At 47.1% G+C, this 14631-nt stretch overlaps 1 protein-coding gene across 1 annotated transcript in view; it reads right to left on the reverse strand.

Annotated features, from left to right (window-relative positions):
• Positions 1-14631, reverse strand: part of MPHOSPH9 (M-phase phosphoprotein 9) — a 48168-nt gene that overhangs the window by 23579 nt on the left and 9958 nt on the right. The window contains 11 exon segments of the mRNA XM_054695401.1: positions 572-659; positions 2993-3148; positions 3464-3641; positions 3644-3923; positions 4085-4210; positions 6881-6984; positions 8251-8341; positions 11224-11341; positions 12179-12530; positions 12533-12695; positions 13246-13335. Coding sequence (XP_054551376.1) covers positions 572-659; positions 2993-3148; positions 3464-3641; positions 3644-3923; positions 4085-4210; positions 6881-6984; positions 8251-8341; positions 11224-11341; positions 12179-12530; positions 12533-12695; positions 13246-13335 — 1746 coding nt within the window.

Raw genomic sequence — 14631 nt, forward strand, 5'->3', positions numbered from 1 at the left:
GACCCAGCCTGAGATGCCCTGACCCCTGAGGCCACAGGATGAGCCTCGATGCGGTGCTGCCTGGGAGAAGCCAGCCCACAAGGCCACATGCCGCGGGACTGCAAGGACACAAAATGTCCACAGCTGCAAACCCAAAGACAGAAAACAGAGAGGCGGCTGCTGGGGGCGGCGGAGGGTCGGGGTGGGGTGGGGCTGAGCCGAAAGGTCCAGGTGGGTTTCTGAATGAGAAAAATGTTCTAAAACTGATTGTGGTGATGGCCAAAACCTTCTGAATACAACGAAGCTAAGGGATTGTAACTTTAAAAGGGTGAGTTATATGCTATGCAAATTAATCCAACTAAAAATGAAATTTTTAAAGGGTAACACTTTGTAAGATCATATGAAGCCAGAAGTACTCCAAATATGACCTACTGAGCAGTAAGATATCCTGAAGAGAAAACAAAATACAACCAATACTACAGCAAAGCTATCATTTGTCTCTAAAATTTAGGTTTAAATCCTTAAATTTTACTTTAAAAATTTTAACATTAAGTCATTAGAACAACAGCAAAAAAACAGAGTACTTACTTACCACTTCTATCTCCAGTAAGTTATTCTTATTTTCAAGAGTTCTCACACGACTAGTAGCTTCATTAAGAGCACTGTCCAACTGGCCACATCTAAAACCATAGATCGAAACTAAGCAAGTAAGAATTTAAAGTCCCTGGGTCTCCCCTGGTGGTGCACACGGTTGAGCACTGCGCTGTGAAGCTGTCCGCAGCCTCTGCAGCGCTGGTTCAATCCCCGGCCGCCGGCGAGGGTCCCACATGGCGCGGCAGACCTCTCCTGTCGTGCCCGCTGCTCCCCTCATCAGTGTGTTTCGTCAGTCTGCCTGTTCTGTTCCCCGCTGTCTCTAGTGAGTCCTCTCACCCTCCCATGCATCTGGCCTGTACCCGGGTTGTATAAATAAATAAATCAATCTTAAAAAAAAAAAAACAAAAAGAATCTAAAGTCCCTTCCCTTAAAAGTATTATAGAAACAAGTACTCCAATGTTAGCTAAGTCTCGGGATGCCATTTCAGCGGACAGCCAGTCCAGGTCCTCGCCCAGGAAAGGGACAAGGTTCCCAGAAAAGACGAGGCCTGGGCTGAACATCAATCCACAGCTTGCATCAAGGGAAGAGTGGGAGAGGTAAGGGAGGGAGACACAGAGAGTGGGGTGGCATGTGGGGGAACAGTAACTATAGAAAGATAATCTACAAGCTAAGAAAAAAAATTTATAAAAATTTGAAAAACCGGGTCTCCGGTTAAGCCCCGCTCCATGAAGCAATCTGCAGCCTCTGCTGCATGAATTGGATTCCCTGGTCGGGCAGGGAGAGACACACATGACTCAGCAGACCTCTCCTGTCTCGCCTGCCGCTCCCCTAAGCAGTATACTTCGGTCAGTCTGCCTGTTCTATTCCCCACTGTCTCTGGTGGATCCTCTCACCCCCCTGCATCTCTGGCCTGTACCCCAGTTCTTGTATAAATAAATAAAATCTTAAAAAAAAAAAAAACTTAAGGGCCTCCCCAGTGGCGCAGCAGTTGAGCGCTGGGTTGCGAAGCTGCCCGCAGCTTCTGCAGCACCAGTTCCATCCCCGGCCGACGGGTGAGGGTCCCACATGGCGCGCAGACCTCTCCTGCCGCCCGCTGCTCCCCTTAGCAGTGTACTTCTTCATTCTGCCTGTTCTACTCTCCACTCTGACTCTGGTGAATTCTCTCGCCCTCCCGTGTCTCTGACTGTACCCAGTACTTGTATAAATAAACAAATAAATCTTAAAAAAAAAAAAAAAACTTAAAAAAATTTAAAAAACAAAAAAAGATGAGAACTGACAGCATTGCCCTCAAGGTTAATGGGATGTGTGCTTACAAAGTTTCATGTTTTATGACCATTAACCCAGCTGCAGAGGTCGTGACCCTCAGGCACCAGTGCCTTATCACAAGGCAGGAGACCCAAGCAGGATCAGACTGCTATAGGAAGTAGAGCACAGGCCTAAGGGTAAAGATAAGGAGATTGGGCCCACCCTGGAATCTCTGGTCCCTTTCTAGTGTTACCTGTTACCCAACATCAGCAACAAGCAGCCACTCCACAGAGGAGTGAGCCCTCCCAAAGAGAAAAGGACTGTATCAGTGCAGTCTCTGCACAGGCTCGGGGCAGCTCTCCCACTGCCCACCTGTGACTATGCAGGTGCTTCTTTTCACCCACTCACTCCCTCTGCAGGGCAGCAGCCTCCTGCCTGCCCGTGACCTATACCTGCTGGGACTTCTCTTCACTGACCTCCCTCAGTGGAGGCCACTCTCCTCAATGCCGCCCGTCTGCAACCATGCAGGCCTCTCTCAGCAAACTTGTCCCTTTCCCTAATAAACCTGCTCTTTCTATATATATATATATATATATTTAAAAAAAAACCCACAAAGTTTCATGTTTTAGATTTTTCTGTTTTAGGTTCCGGAGCAATAAATATAGCTACAACCCTCACAAGCAAAAAGAAAAGGTAAAGTATGTCGCAAATACTCTATTACAAATACCAGTGAAAGCTCCAATGAGCTAAGTGAGTCTCTCCAGTGTCAAGTCTCCTGGTTGTTTAAACAGGTTTGTGGGAACGGCAGTTATTTTCAGAGATATGCACGTCTGGATATTAAGGCTGAGGACCACCCCAGGACATCAGCCATAGCACTTCAGGGAACCCCTAACCAGTACCAATCCTCCCACAGGACACGGCTCTGCATGTGCAAAATCTGCTCAACGTGTTTTGTTCACACAAGACAAATGGCCTCCTGTCAGTTATCAGTTTCGTAGGAGGCACTGGTTCAAATCATCAGAAGATTTGCTCAGGTAAACCCATTTCTGTGCTAAAATTTTCAAATACAAAGCATGTCTTCAAAGTGTCCTGGGTCACCATATGCAGTACCGTGGGGGAAAAGCCACACCCAAGGAGAGAGAGACATATTTTACAGGGAAATTGCAAGGTTTACCTGTCCACCAGAATTTGATTGGTTTTCTTCCACTCTTCAACTGCAGAAATTTCTTTTGCCTCTAGTTTCTGTTTCAAACTATTTATTTCTGATTCGTAATAAGCACGAAGATCTGCTATGTGCCGAGCATGCTTCTCCTTGAGGTTCTGTCTAATCCTGTTGGCAAGAGTGAAAAATATCATTAGGAAAATACATGTCCACACCCTGCCCCATAAGAGAAACCGAGAACACAACCATTCTCAAAAGCAAAAATATACGGTTTTTCCTTTGCACACCCACAGAAAATATATTAATACGAAAGTTGACAATAGTAAAATGAAAAAAAAGACATAACTTTTAGGTGCTCTATCTATAGCTATTTTTAATTTAAGATTTTCTACATTACTGAGTTCATTAATAATCATTTTCATCATTTAAGTAGACATCACAGAAAATCTATTAACATTACAAGCCAGTCACTGAAATACATACTTAGACATTATGACAGGATCTTCCAGGGAAGTCAATGAAACGCATTCTGGGGCACTGTTGGCTGTACCTGGAAGCTGGGACTGACCGACCGAGGCTGCAGTTACCATGACAGTGTCTCCCTCCTCCACGGTGTTGACCGAGGTGTCGCTACCAGTGATGGTGCACGCGGAAGCAAAGGGGAACTGGTCCTGCTTCCGTTTTGGAAGCCAAGAGTTTTCCAGGAGTCCACTGGCGAAGCTTTTGAATTTGAAGGATATTTTGGGAATCCAGGTAACTGAGAAGTGATGTTACTTGCTTGTGAAAATGAGTCTATATCAGAGTGGCTAGACATGCTGGGTTCTAGAACAGAGTCTGGCGAGAAGGCTGTCCTAGCGTCGAGGGCATCCCCGAAGTCTGGGGGCTGAGTCCCCACCCCCCGCTGCTGTGGCTTCATGTGGATCGTTGGGTCCAGAGTCAGAACCTGGAAGTGAGATGAACAACGGGAAGGTTCCCTCTCAACTCAGATCTCGTTCTGCTGGCTTATAAGCGAGTAGGCTTAAGATCTGCTGGGGGAGTAAAGCTGAAGGTAAAAGTTAGAGTCACGAGCGCCTTCATGTCACTGAGCAGTGCTGACAACTTTACCTCTGGCGGATGATTTGGGCTGGAAGCAGAAGTGAGGTTCCTCTCAGGGAACTGCTTGTTTTCCCTTTGTTTTTTATGATAAATTTCCTTCAGTGATGGTAGCGTCATCTCATTACCAGTATTAAACTTAAAGATATGAAACAAAATTATTTAAATGGCATCGACAACAATAAGTTAACTGATATCAAGATCAGCACCGCGAAAATATTTTTGAAAGACTTTAAATACATTGACAATCTAGACCATCAGATTCATAACACAGGTTTGGAAGTCAGTACCTATTACGAGTCTCTCTCATAATGAAACTTTTTCATATCTCCAATCAATCAATAATTAGAGGAGCAATTTAAACCTAAGTTATTCAGCAGCCCATGAGGACTCCAAAGCGTTAAAATCCTTGGTCACCCCTAACTCAGAATAAAAACCCAAGGCTGAGGTAAGAAGAGACTGTAACAAACATCTGAAGCTGGACGAGAACTTCTGGCCAGATAAATTTCACTCAAGGGGACACCTGGTAGAACCCCTCATCAATGCCATTTTGTGTGTACATATATACATCTATATATATTTTTTCTCAAAGACTTGGCAGACAAAAATGCGTTACTATGTTACCCAAAGAAAATGAGCCCTGTTTTTAATGAGTAAAAGAGGATCTGACCCTCATTTCTGCATCTTGAAATCAGGGCTTTACCGCCCTGGAAGGTTCCAAAGAGCTCTGAGCTCCAAGTTAAACCCTGCATATAAATTATCGCAGACGGGACCCACACAGGGTGTGGTGCACTGTTTAACCCCAGGCCTCGCATTAAACTATAGACACTCTCTCAAGCGGGATTAAAGACCGAGACAACATTCACGGGTAGCTCTGAACTCCAGTCTCATCTCCAGACCCTACCAGGCAGCAGATTACCATGAATTAACATTTTTTAAATAAACCTTGTAATTGTGAAAAAGATAACTATACTTTTTATTGTATATACTAAAAGCATTAATTTGTTAAATGTGAACTCTTCAAATTTACCAGTTTCTGTACTGCTGCTTTGGAATCTTACATTTTATAGGCCAACCACCTAAAGGCCCTTTCAAGCTTTACAGCCTTTGGCAGCCGAGGATTCCTGTCTGCTAGCCGGGTGAGCCGTCAGTTATTCCCCTTAGAGCCTGTGGTAAAGCCAGGACCCTTTCTCACTGCTTCATGACTTCTTTGTTTTCATATTAAGTGAGGAGACATTCATCTCTGAAGTGGGGGTGCCTCTTGTAATCAGTGGCATCTTACAACTCTCTTCATTCAAGAAGCAGTTGTGACATAACCTTCATTGCCTGCTCATAAGCAAAAATCAAAGCCATGAAAATTGGCCAACCAGTGTCAGCAGCTTGGAAGGAAAGCCCAGAGGGGACAGCAGCAGCCCTGAGAAGCAGTGTTTAGGGACAGTGGCTCAGCCACACTCAGCAACAGTCCCCACCAGACAGTCAAGAGCAGGCTAGTCCTGTGTGGCTTTGTCAACTCGACTCCAAGACCCTTACCCCTTTCAAAGAAATGCCCATCACCAAAGCTTATCAGGGCCCAGAGGAGGACAGATGTGGGACACAGAGACCAAGAGTGCAGAGAGGAGTGGCAGTCCCTGCCATGAAGTTCTAACACACCTGCTTCACTCCTGTTTCCCTTTCATGTGAGAGTTATGTAGTAACAATGAAGGTTCAAATCTACAAGCTTCCCATCAGCATAAAGTATAAACTCTTAAGAGATAAGGAGGCACTGTATCAGTCTAAATGATAAATTTTTTTCTTGGTGGAATAAGAAACAGGCCATTTGAAATCAATGGCATCAGGGCCTCCCTAGCGGCGCAAGAGGTTAAGCACAGCGCTATGAAGCAATCCACAGTCTCTGCAACACGAGTTTGATCCCCAGCCAGCCAGGGAGCTACCCACATGGCGCAGCAGACCTCTCCTGACTCGCCCGCTGCTCCCCTCAGCAGTGTGTTTCAGACTGTCTGTTCTGTTCCCCACTCTGTCTGTGGTGGATCCTCTCAACCACCCCCACCCCCCGCCTCTACATCTCTGGCCTGTACCCCAGCTCTTGCATGCATAAATAAATAAATCTTTAAAAAAAAAAAATCAACGGCATCGAAAAGACAATTTAGAGAAAATTAGCGCCCTAACGTCCTGACACTGCAGCCAGGCAGCACTGGGACCGCAGCCCTGACAGCCCCACTCCCTCTCTTTACATTTCTTTTTCCCCTCTTTGCTGAAGGACTGAGGCTGGCTCCCCTGTCCCTGGATCCTGACGCCTGCAAGGCCCCCAGCAGCCCCTTGCCCCATCTGTCTGTCACTCAGGTCACAGTTCCCCTGGTTACTCCGACTGGACCCCTACTTTCCCCCCTACACTTTCATCAGCTGATCAAAACGCAGAAGTGAGATACGGACACCGATGTTCAGACTGAGAGCTTCGTTTCTTTGTTCCGAAGTAAACAAAATATTTACATTCCTCGGGTGTAACAGGAGGAAAAACCAACACCAGGTCTGAGAATAGGGACAAAGTTCATCTGTAAGACCTCCCACCATATTTAAAATAATAAGCACTAAATTTCAGAAAACACGATCGAGGCATTTTTAATTTCATTTTAAAGTAACTGCTAAGATCACAAAGGCAGAGACTGAATTCGAAAGCAGGCAACATGATTCCAAGGCCTACTTTTGTCAATATGTCACAAACTGAAAAATACAAAATTAACAATGAAATGGCGTCCTTAACTACAACTGTGTAACGCTTGCTCTCTCACACTCACACGTGATCTAAGCTACCTGGTTCTCAGACAACTCCTCAGGGGGTGGTGCGAAGGCTTCCTCTAAAGTCCGGGGCAGACGGGGACGTGTGTGGCTCTCCTCCAGCGCCCAGCAGATCGATCCTAGTGTGGACACACACCCAGAGAGACGAGTAAGGAAAGAGAACAAAGGTGGCTTCGAGAAAAACTTACCTAAAGGAAATTACATTTGGAAAAGAACTCATTTCTGCCTATCCAGATACGGGAATTTTTCCAATAAATGACACCGAAATTCCTTACCATGAGTCCTGACTCAATGACCCTGTATTTACCACTGAAATAGTCTTATTGAAGGTGAAAATAAACTAGTGCAAGTTAAATAAATTTTTAAAGGATGACCATGTCTTTATGACTAATAATCAATAAAAAGATTTTGATAATTCAGAAACATTTAATGAGCATTTACTGTGTCAGGCTGGACAGGAACTGTGGGGCATTACATGGTGGCTTGTACAGGACTTCACAGGACACGCATTTAGTGGGTGGTACTTTAGAAGTTGGTCAGCGCTCTGATAAGGTAAAACTCCAGTAAAAAGGAACATGTAGCTGTGTGCAGGGGGTGGTCAGGGCTCAATCTGTGGGTACCACCTTAGCAATAAATGAGGAAGCGGCCCCTCTGGGGAGGGGAGCATTCCAGGGCAAAAGCCCTGAAATGAGAGTATGTCTAAGCAAACGGCCTCCTGCTGGAGCAGAGCAAGGAACGGAAGCAGCAAGCAAGGCCTCGGAGCTAGCCAGCTCCGTCCCGCGGCGTGTGCTTCTCCGGAGGAGCTGGGGAGAGCCTCCACAGGGCGGGGAGCAGCAGCCACTGATCTCACTTACCTTTAAAAAGGGTCAGTATGGCCACCTCTGAGCACAGGTGGAAGGGTGCGGGGAGGAGGGAGGCTGTGAGAGGCTGCAGGAGGTGATGGGGGCACTGGGAGGGTGACAGTGTGAAGGCGGACAGAGTGGGGGGTTCTGGGGAGTTCCATGAGGCCAGGCTAACCCTGGTCAGCTGCGTGTGGGGCTGTGGGGGAAGGAGTCACTAGGTAAAGCTTTCACGACTAAAATAAGTTCGCCACAGAGTCAAGAGTGGGTTGTGAGCGTTTGAATCTCTTAATTCGTTTTGGAGCACCTGAAAAATGATGAGGCAATTTTTATAGCTGTTTGAAATAACTACAAAACCACTTCTTTCAATCTTTATGGAACTTAAATCAGCTAAGGAAGGAAACCAGCCACAAGGAGCACCATGCACAGCACGTGTGCAAAGCCCCCCCCAAGTAAACCGTGACTATCAGCCGTGAGAAATGCAGACAGCTGTTGCCTAGAAACCTTAAGAAGATAGTCTCAAAGCGCAGCACACACACGCCATACCTGCTCCTGAATTAGACGTCCAAGCCTGTGGCCTTCCCTCTGGCTTACAGAGGTAAAAAGCACGTGGACGGGCAGCAGCAGTGCAATCAGACTACAATTCAAGAGAGAAAATCGTCAGCCAAGAGCTGAAACTCCTGGGGGCAGCTGCTGCCCAAGAACTGGGAGATGATGTGGAGCCAGATGCTGAGAAGCCTTGGGGACTTGCGGGAAAGCAGGCCCCCCACCCCATGCCCATCCTCACCCTCCCATCCACCCCATTCCCCAATCTCCCCACGACCAGAAGGCAAAATGACAGCAATGAACAGTGAAGGACTTTCTTTTCCTGTGTGATTTACAGAAGTTTATTTTGGAGCTAGAAGGAGAAAACTGAGAGCAGATGTTAATGAGTTCAGAATGAAAACGGACTTCCAAAGGAAATTTGAGGTGCCTGGAATTAAAGTCATTTAGTATAGAAATTACTGTAAAAACTATAATAATTTCTTTTATCATTAAAAATACAATAAAAATTGGGCCTCCCTGGTGGCGCAAGGGGTAAAGTCTCAACACTATGAAGCTGTCACCAGCCACTGCAGCACGAGTTCGATCCCCGGCCGGGGAGCTGACCCACATTGCAGACTTCTCCTGTCTCAACCACTGCTCCCCACTCTGTCTCTGGTGAATCCTCTCACACCCCCTCCCCCCGGCACCTCTGGCCTACACCCTAGTTCTTGTATGCATATATGAAATTTAAAAAATAAATCTTTAAAAATAATACAATATAAATTAACTCTGAAAACCACAAAGCAATAATTAACATGAACTTTAAGTTTTGCTGATTTGTCACTAGTTTATGTAACTATGTAAGTGCGGAAGTGCAGCTTCACCCCACCGTATGTGCACACACCCCACTCACCCCCACACTATTGCCATCCCCCCTCAACCCCTGTCTCCCTATCCCCTCTGGCAACCAGTATACCAGTCACAGGGTCTGAGACTATTCTTGTTGTTTTGCTAGTTTGTTCTCTTCCTTACCATCAATTCTCATAAAAAGCCTGAGCTAGTCTCACTCACGCCATCCCTGTCACTCTCACTGTTCCCAAGCAGGTAAGTGAAGACTGTTTTTACTGGAATTTTTCTCGTCAGTTCCACCACCATCAAACTTTTAATTCCTGCTAAAGTACTGAAGTTGAACTTGCTAACCACCACCCAGGACCCACTGCAAGAGCAGCACGTGAGACAGCAGATAGCACACCCCACCCGCAACCAAGAAAGTGGGTGCCCCCAGCCTGCAAGGTGCTGCTCAGCTGCTTTCTCATCAAACAAGAAAACCCAGATCACCTTTTCATCTCTTCTAAACTCCTGCCTGTTGAAATGCCTGCCAAGCCTCCATACTTAACAGACCAGGCGAGGATGACTGCAGAAGGCAAAGAAATATCCCGAGTAGCATTTATCCTTTGTTCAAGTTTAACGTGCAAAGGCTGGTGCACTCTGCCAACACAGAGTGGAGGGGCTGGAGGCGCTGGAGGGGCTGGAGGCACTGGAGGGGCTGGGGCTCACCTCATAGGCTGCCTCTGTATCTTCTGAGCAAACAAGGCATTAGCTGAAGAAAACAGGACCAGTGTTTAATGGAAAGGACAGGACAGAACTTGTGAAAAGCACTGAGCTTCGTGTGTGTGGAGCACAGTGCTCTAGCCCAGCTAATGCCTCTAGAGCCCGGGGACAGGCAGTCTGTCCAAGACAAAGGACCAAGGAGACAAAGAAGGAAAGTCCTTATGTTCAACAATATCAGATTTCAAGACGTTACAAAATAGCTAGGACCCAAAATAAACGAGCATCGTGTAAATGAAAATTGAATCCCAAGAGAACTCCGATCACCAGGATTCCCTGGGCTCTACTAAAACTGGGAAAAAACAATGGCAGAAGAGGAGGAATGAAACAAAGAGGAAAGTTCCAACTGTTGTGAATCCACAGAATTTGATTCAATTCTGCAGAAAGAAATGACTCAGGCGTGCTGCCTTTAATTCACCAACACCATTACTTGAAAAATCACTTAAAATTCAAAAGCAGCACTGACTTCCCCCAATACCAAAAATAGTATTACCCTATTAAAAAATAAAGGAAAAATAAAACTTGTCCAGGAAATAAAAGGAAAACTCCAAGGGACCCTCTCCTCCTCACAGCCCTGCCCTCTGCCCCCTGACAGCACCAGGACACTCAGGAGGGAGGGATCGGCCAACCTGTCCCCAAGGGCATGTCTCGGTGCATCTGATCACTGGGCCGGATTATCAGAGAACCAGAGGCGGGCCAGTGGGCAAGACCAGAAGCTCCCAAGCTTTGCAGCACACGAGAATCCCCTGAAAGTGTTTAAGCTCCCCGACACCGGTGGCACCCTCACAGCTGAGGGCAGACCCCTGGGGTCGTCGGCCAGGTGGGTGCTCCTGGACCTCCTTCTCTGACTCTAACACACAGCATGGTTTGGAGAGCGCCGGCCTACAGCACACAAGACAACAAGGAAACCGGTGTCCACCAGGGTCTGGGTCACAAACCCAAGTGTAGTAGAGGAGGGAAAGTCTCCACCAGACTGAGTTTCACTCAAGGTAAAAGTGAAGAAATTAGTGCAGGTGAAACTCTCTCCCTTTCAGCCAGCCTAACTCCATGAAAAGAGCAGGCTACACCCCCAGTCTCCAGTGCCCTCGGGCCATCACACCAAATGAGGGCACACCGTCCTTAATGGGCCAGAGCTTCCAAGGACAGGGACCTCAAGAAGCCTGTATCCCAGGGAGGGCCGGGGGAAGGGAAGCAGGGGAGCGGCAGGAGAGGAGTGCCTTATGAAGAAATGGCTCCTTTCGACAGGATTTTATCCCTCAGTTCTTAGTCAGTCATTGTTTCCAAAACTTCAAGACACCAAAAGGAAGAGATGTCAGTGGAACAAATTAACGAAACCAAGGAGGGGCAACAGTCCCTAGGGGGTGGGCAAGTGGCAGAGTTGCCTACCTTCCCGGCGGGGGGCTTCCTGGCCTCCTCGCTCCCGAGGGTGGGATTTGAATCCTCCATGTGTGCTCGCTTTGGTTGGTTCTGCTTCAGCTTTTCAGCCCATGATGTCACAGATTTACTATTTAAAAAGAGAAAAACAAATCACTCTGTTGAGATGCCAACTTCTCACATGAAACTAAACACCAGGAGTCGCTGTACCAGGCAAAACGCTCCGAGTTGCTTTTCAAATAGCAGAGGATGGGTTTTTATTGGTTCACCTAAGTTTCATTTTCCAATTTTTATTACCAAAGGCAAAGACGAAGACCAGGTTAACGATTGGCGGTGTGCAGCCTGAACACGACACACCGTGGGCCCCAGGGCGGCTCCCAGAGAGAGCCCAGGACTAGCATTGCTGAGGGCCATGCCCTGTGTGCTACAGCCAAGCAGCTTCCTTCAGCAATGCACGCTCAGGGCAGGCTGCACGGTTCTGGTAGACGACATGCTCTGACAACATTCAGCCTCAGTCTCCTTTACTAAGAAGTCCTCTGGGCCCATCCAGATGTCGTTAAACTCACCAAATCTCTTCTGACACAAACAGAGAACTGTACACACTTAGATATAATTTGGTTTCAAAGCACATGCTTGTGTGTTGACAAAATCCACGGCAGACACAACCCTGTGCTCTGAATGTTAGCAAGTTACTGTGACTAGAGAAGAGCCGCTTTCCGACCAGGCCTCCACCTTGAGGGTTGAGAAATCTCACAGCACCACGAACAGAAGAGTCAAGAGTCATTAGCACACAGTGTGGTCATTTGTTTCGACTTTCCTCAGGCAGCAAATAAAAAGACTTTGATTCTCATGGCAAAACTTCAAACACATCTCATTCCACCTCAGTGCCTCTAGAAGCTTTACTTACTGGATTCAAAGTGCAATAAACAAGTAAAACTTGCCTTCAAACGACGGAGAGACTACTCACCTGTTTGTTTTTCCACTGTACACTTCAGAAATCTTTTCACCAAGAAAAGCGTGTTCAAATTCACCATGGAAAATGGAAGTATCTTCCTTGAAAGGTGCACAGAAGTCGTCGGCAGCCCGCGTGGGGCCACTCGTGGCTGTGGCAGCCTCCGTGAGTGGCTGGGCCTGCAGCGCCGGGGTCCCATGCGGTCCCAGGGCCCCCTCTCTGTGCTCCATGCACTCCTTACGGTCCTCACACTTGCAGGTGTTTAGCTCGGAGACACTGAAGGTACCATACCCGCTGCTCACAGAGCCGCCGTCCACGCTGCAGTCTGGCTGGGATGCAGAGGTTTCTTGCTGCATTTCAGGTTCTCGGACTTAGGGTAACTGATGACAGATTCATTTCTCTCACTGTTTTCAGAAAAAAAACCCATTGGACTTTCTGAAGATACTTGTCTGTTTAAAGAACTATCAAAGGAAGCCCAGGAAGCATTGCCGGTCTGCAACTTGACTAAATTTCTGATCTCCTCCTGAATACGCTGAAAATAAAGTGACAAACGTGGGTAAGAAAACTGACTAAACTTCACGTTTTTATAAATGTGAAAATACTGTTAAAAATGTGAGCTATTACACTGAAAATGTCTTTTCTTTACAAACAAAATTAATGAAAAGTATGAACTGGGGGCCTCCCCGGTGGCGCAGCGGTTGAGCGCTGGGTTGCAAAGCTGCCCGCAGCCTCTGCAGCGCCGGTTCGATCCCCGGCTGCTCCCCGGCCACCGGAGGAGGATGCCACATGGCGCGCAGACCTCTCCTGCCGCCCGCTGCTCCCCTCAGCAGTGTACTTCTGTCCTTCTGCCTGCTCTGCTCCCCGCTCTGGCTCTGGTGAATTCTCTCACCCTCCCGCACTTCTGACTGTACCCAGTGCTTGTATAAATAAATAAATCTTTAAAAAATAAATAAATAAATAAATAAATGGATGAATGGAAAAAGATATATCTTTGAAAAAAAAAAAAAAAAAAAAAAAGAAAGTATGAACTGGTTCTTCTGCAAATCTTAAAATATAAAGAATCAATATAAATGACAACTCACTTGAACTTGGCTGTGGAACTGCTCCTGCTGGGCGACGATTTGTTCTTGACATTGTTTTTCCACCAAACTGAATAACTGTAACCACCCGGTCTAGTAAATTATAAAAAATAGTTAAAAATTTTTCATCATGTATTTCACAGATGAGAAACAGCCCTTTTTTAAAATGTACTGTTAGTGTAAATCTGTAAGCTGAATTAAGGAGGTAGCAAACTACATTTAGGGCAAAACTACAAGTTCGCAGGCATGCGGCCCTTTTCTTATTGTGAGGTGGGTCTGAGTAATCTAGTGGCTGAGGCAAGTCTGGTTTTTTGAAGGCACCTTACCTGGATGTCACCTGCGCCCTTCCCGAGAGCACATTACAGCTGGCTGAAGTTTGGCTTTCTTTCCTCATGCCTCTTTCCTTAAGGGATTTTTTAAAAAGATTTATTTATTTATGCATACAAGAACTGGGGTATAGGCCAGAGGTGCAGGGGGTGACAGGATTCACCAGAGACAGAGTGGGGAGCAGAACAGGCGGCTCTACTGAAATCTACTGCTGAGGGGAGCAGCGGGGAGACAGGCGAGGTCTCCTGCGCCCTGTGGGTCAGCTCCCTGGCCTGCCAGGGATCATACCTGGGCTGCAGTGGCTGCCAATAGCTATCTTTAACCCCTGAGCCACCAGGGAGGTCCTTGAAGGAATTTTCTTAAACACTGACTTGAACCCAGAAAAAGAACCCCACATCGTAAAACAGGAAAAAAAAAATGGTATCCTGAGAACCTACTCTCTAATTTAGTGGCTCTTTAAGTAAAAAAACCCTTTTTAAAGTGAGACATTGCCAGCTCAAGTGGACTGAGAAAGAGACTCTGAAAACCCAAGGTACTGCCTCTAGCCCCTCCCCAGCCACCCAGGTCCTGGTCCATCCTGACCCCCACGAGCAGTTAGTTAGCATGCTCAGCCAGGCAAAGCCAAACATGACAGGAGAGGGGTTCTGGAGAGGATAGCCCACCCCAAGACTCGGCCACCAAGTTGAGTGGACCCTGCTGGGATCTGCCCAGGTGGGCCTGTCCTGCCCCAGGCCCTGGTCATCTGGCTCCCGCACACTCCACCTCATCCCTCTCTGTCCCTCAAAGGACACACACCAGCCTCCCTCGCTGGCCTGTGAGCAACCTGAACACACCACAATTGTCTTCCACCAAAGGACCTTTCCCTCTACCTGGAAAGTTCTGTCCCTAGTCCTTACCAAGGCTGCTTCTCCCACCCTGCAATGTCATCTTCATCGTCTCCTTCTTCAGTCCCAAACCATCCCTAAGCACCCCTCCTCTCCCGCCAGCCTGCGTCTCCTCCACAGCATTCACCCCATCCTGAATGACCTCCCTTGTTCACTTCAGTGACACGTCTGTGTCCCA

The sequence above is a fragment of the Talpa occidentalis genome, unplaced genomic scaffold, assembly GCF_014898055.3.
Source record: "Talpa occidentalis isolate TD23 unplaced genomic scaffold, MPIMG_talOcc4v2.1 talOcc4.14, whole genome shotgun sequence".
NCBI lineage: Eukaryota > Metazoa > Chordata > Mammalia > Eulipotyphla > Talpidae > Talpa > Talpa occidentalis.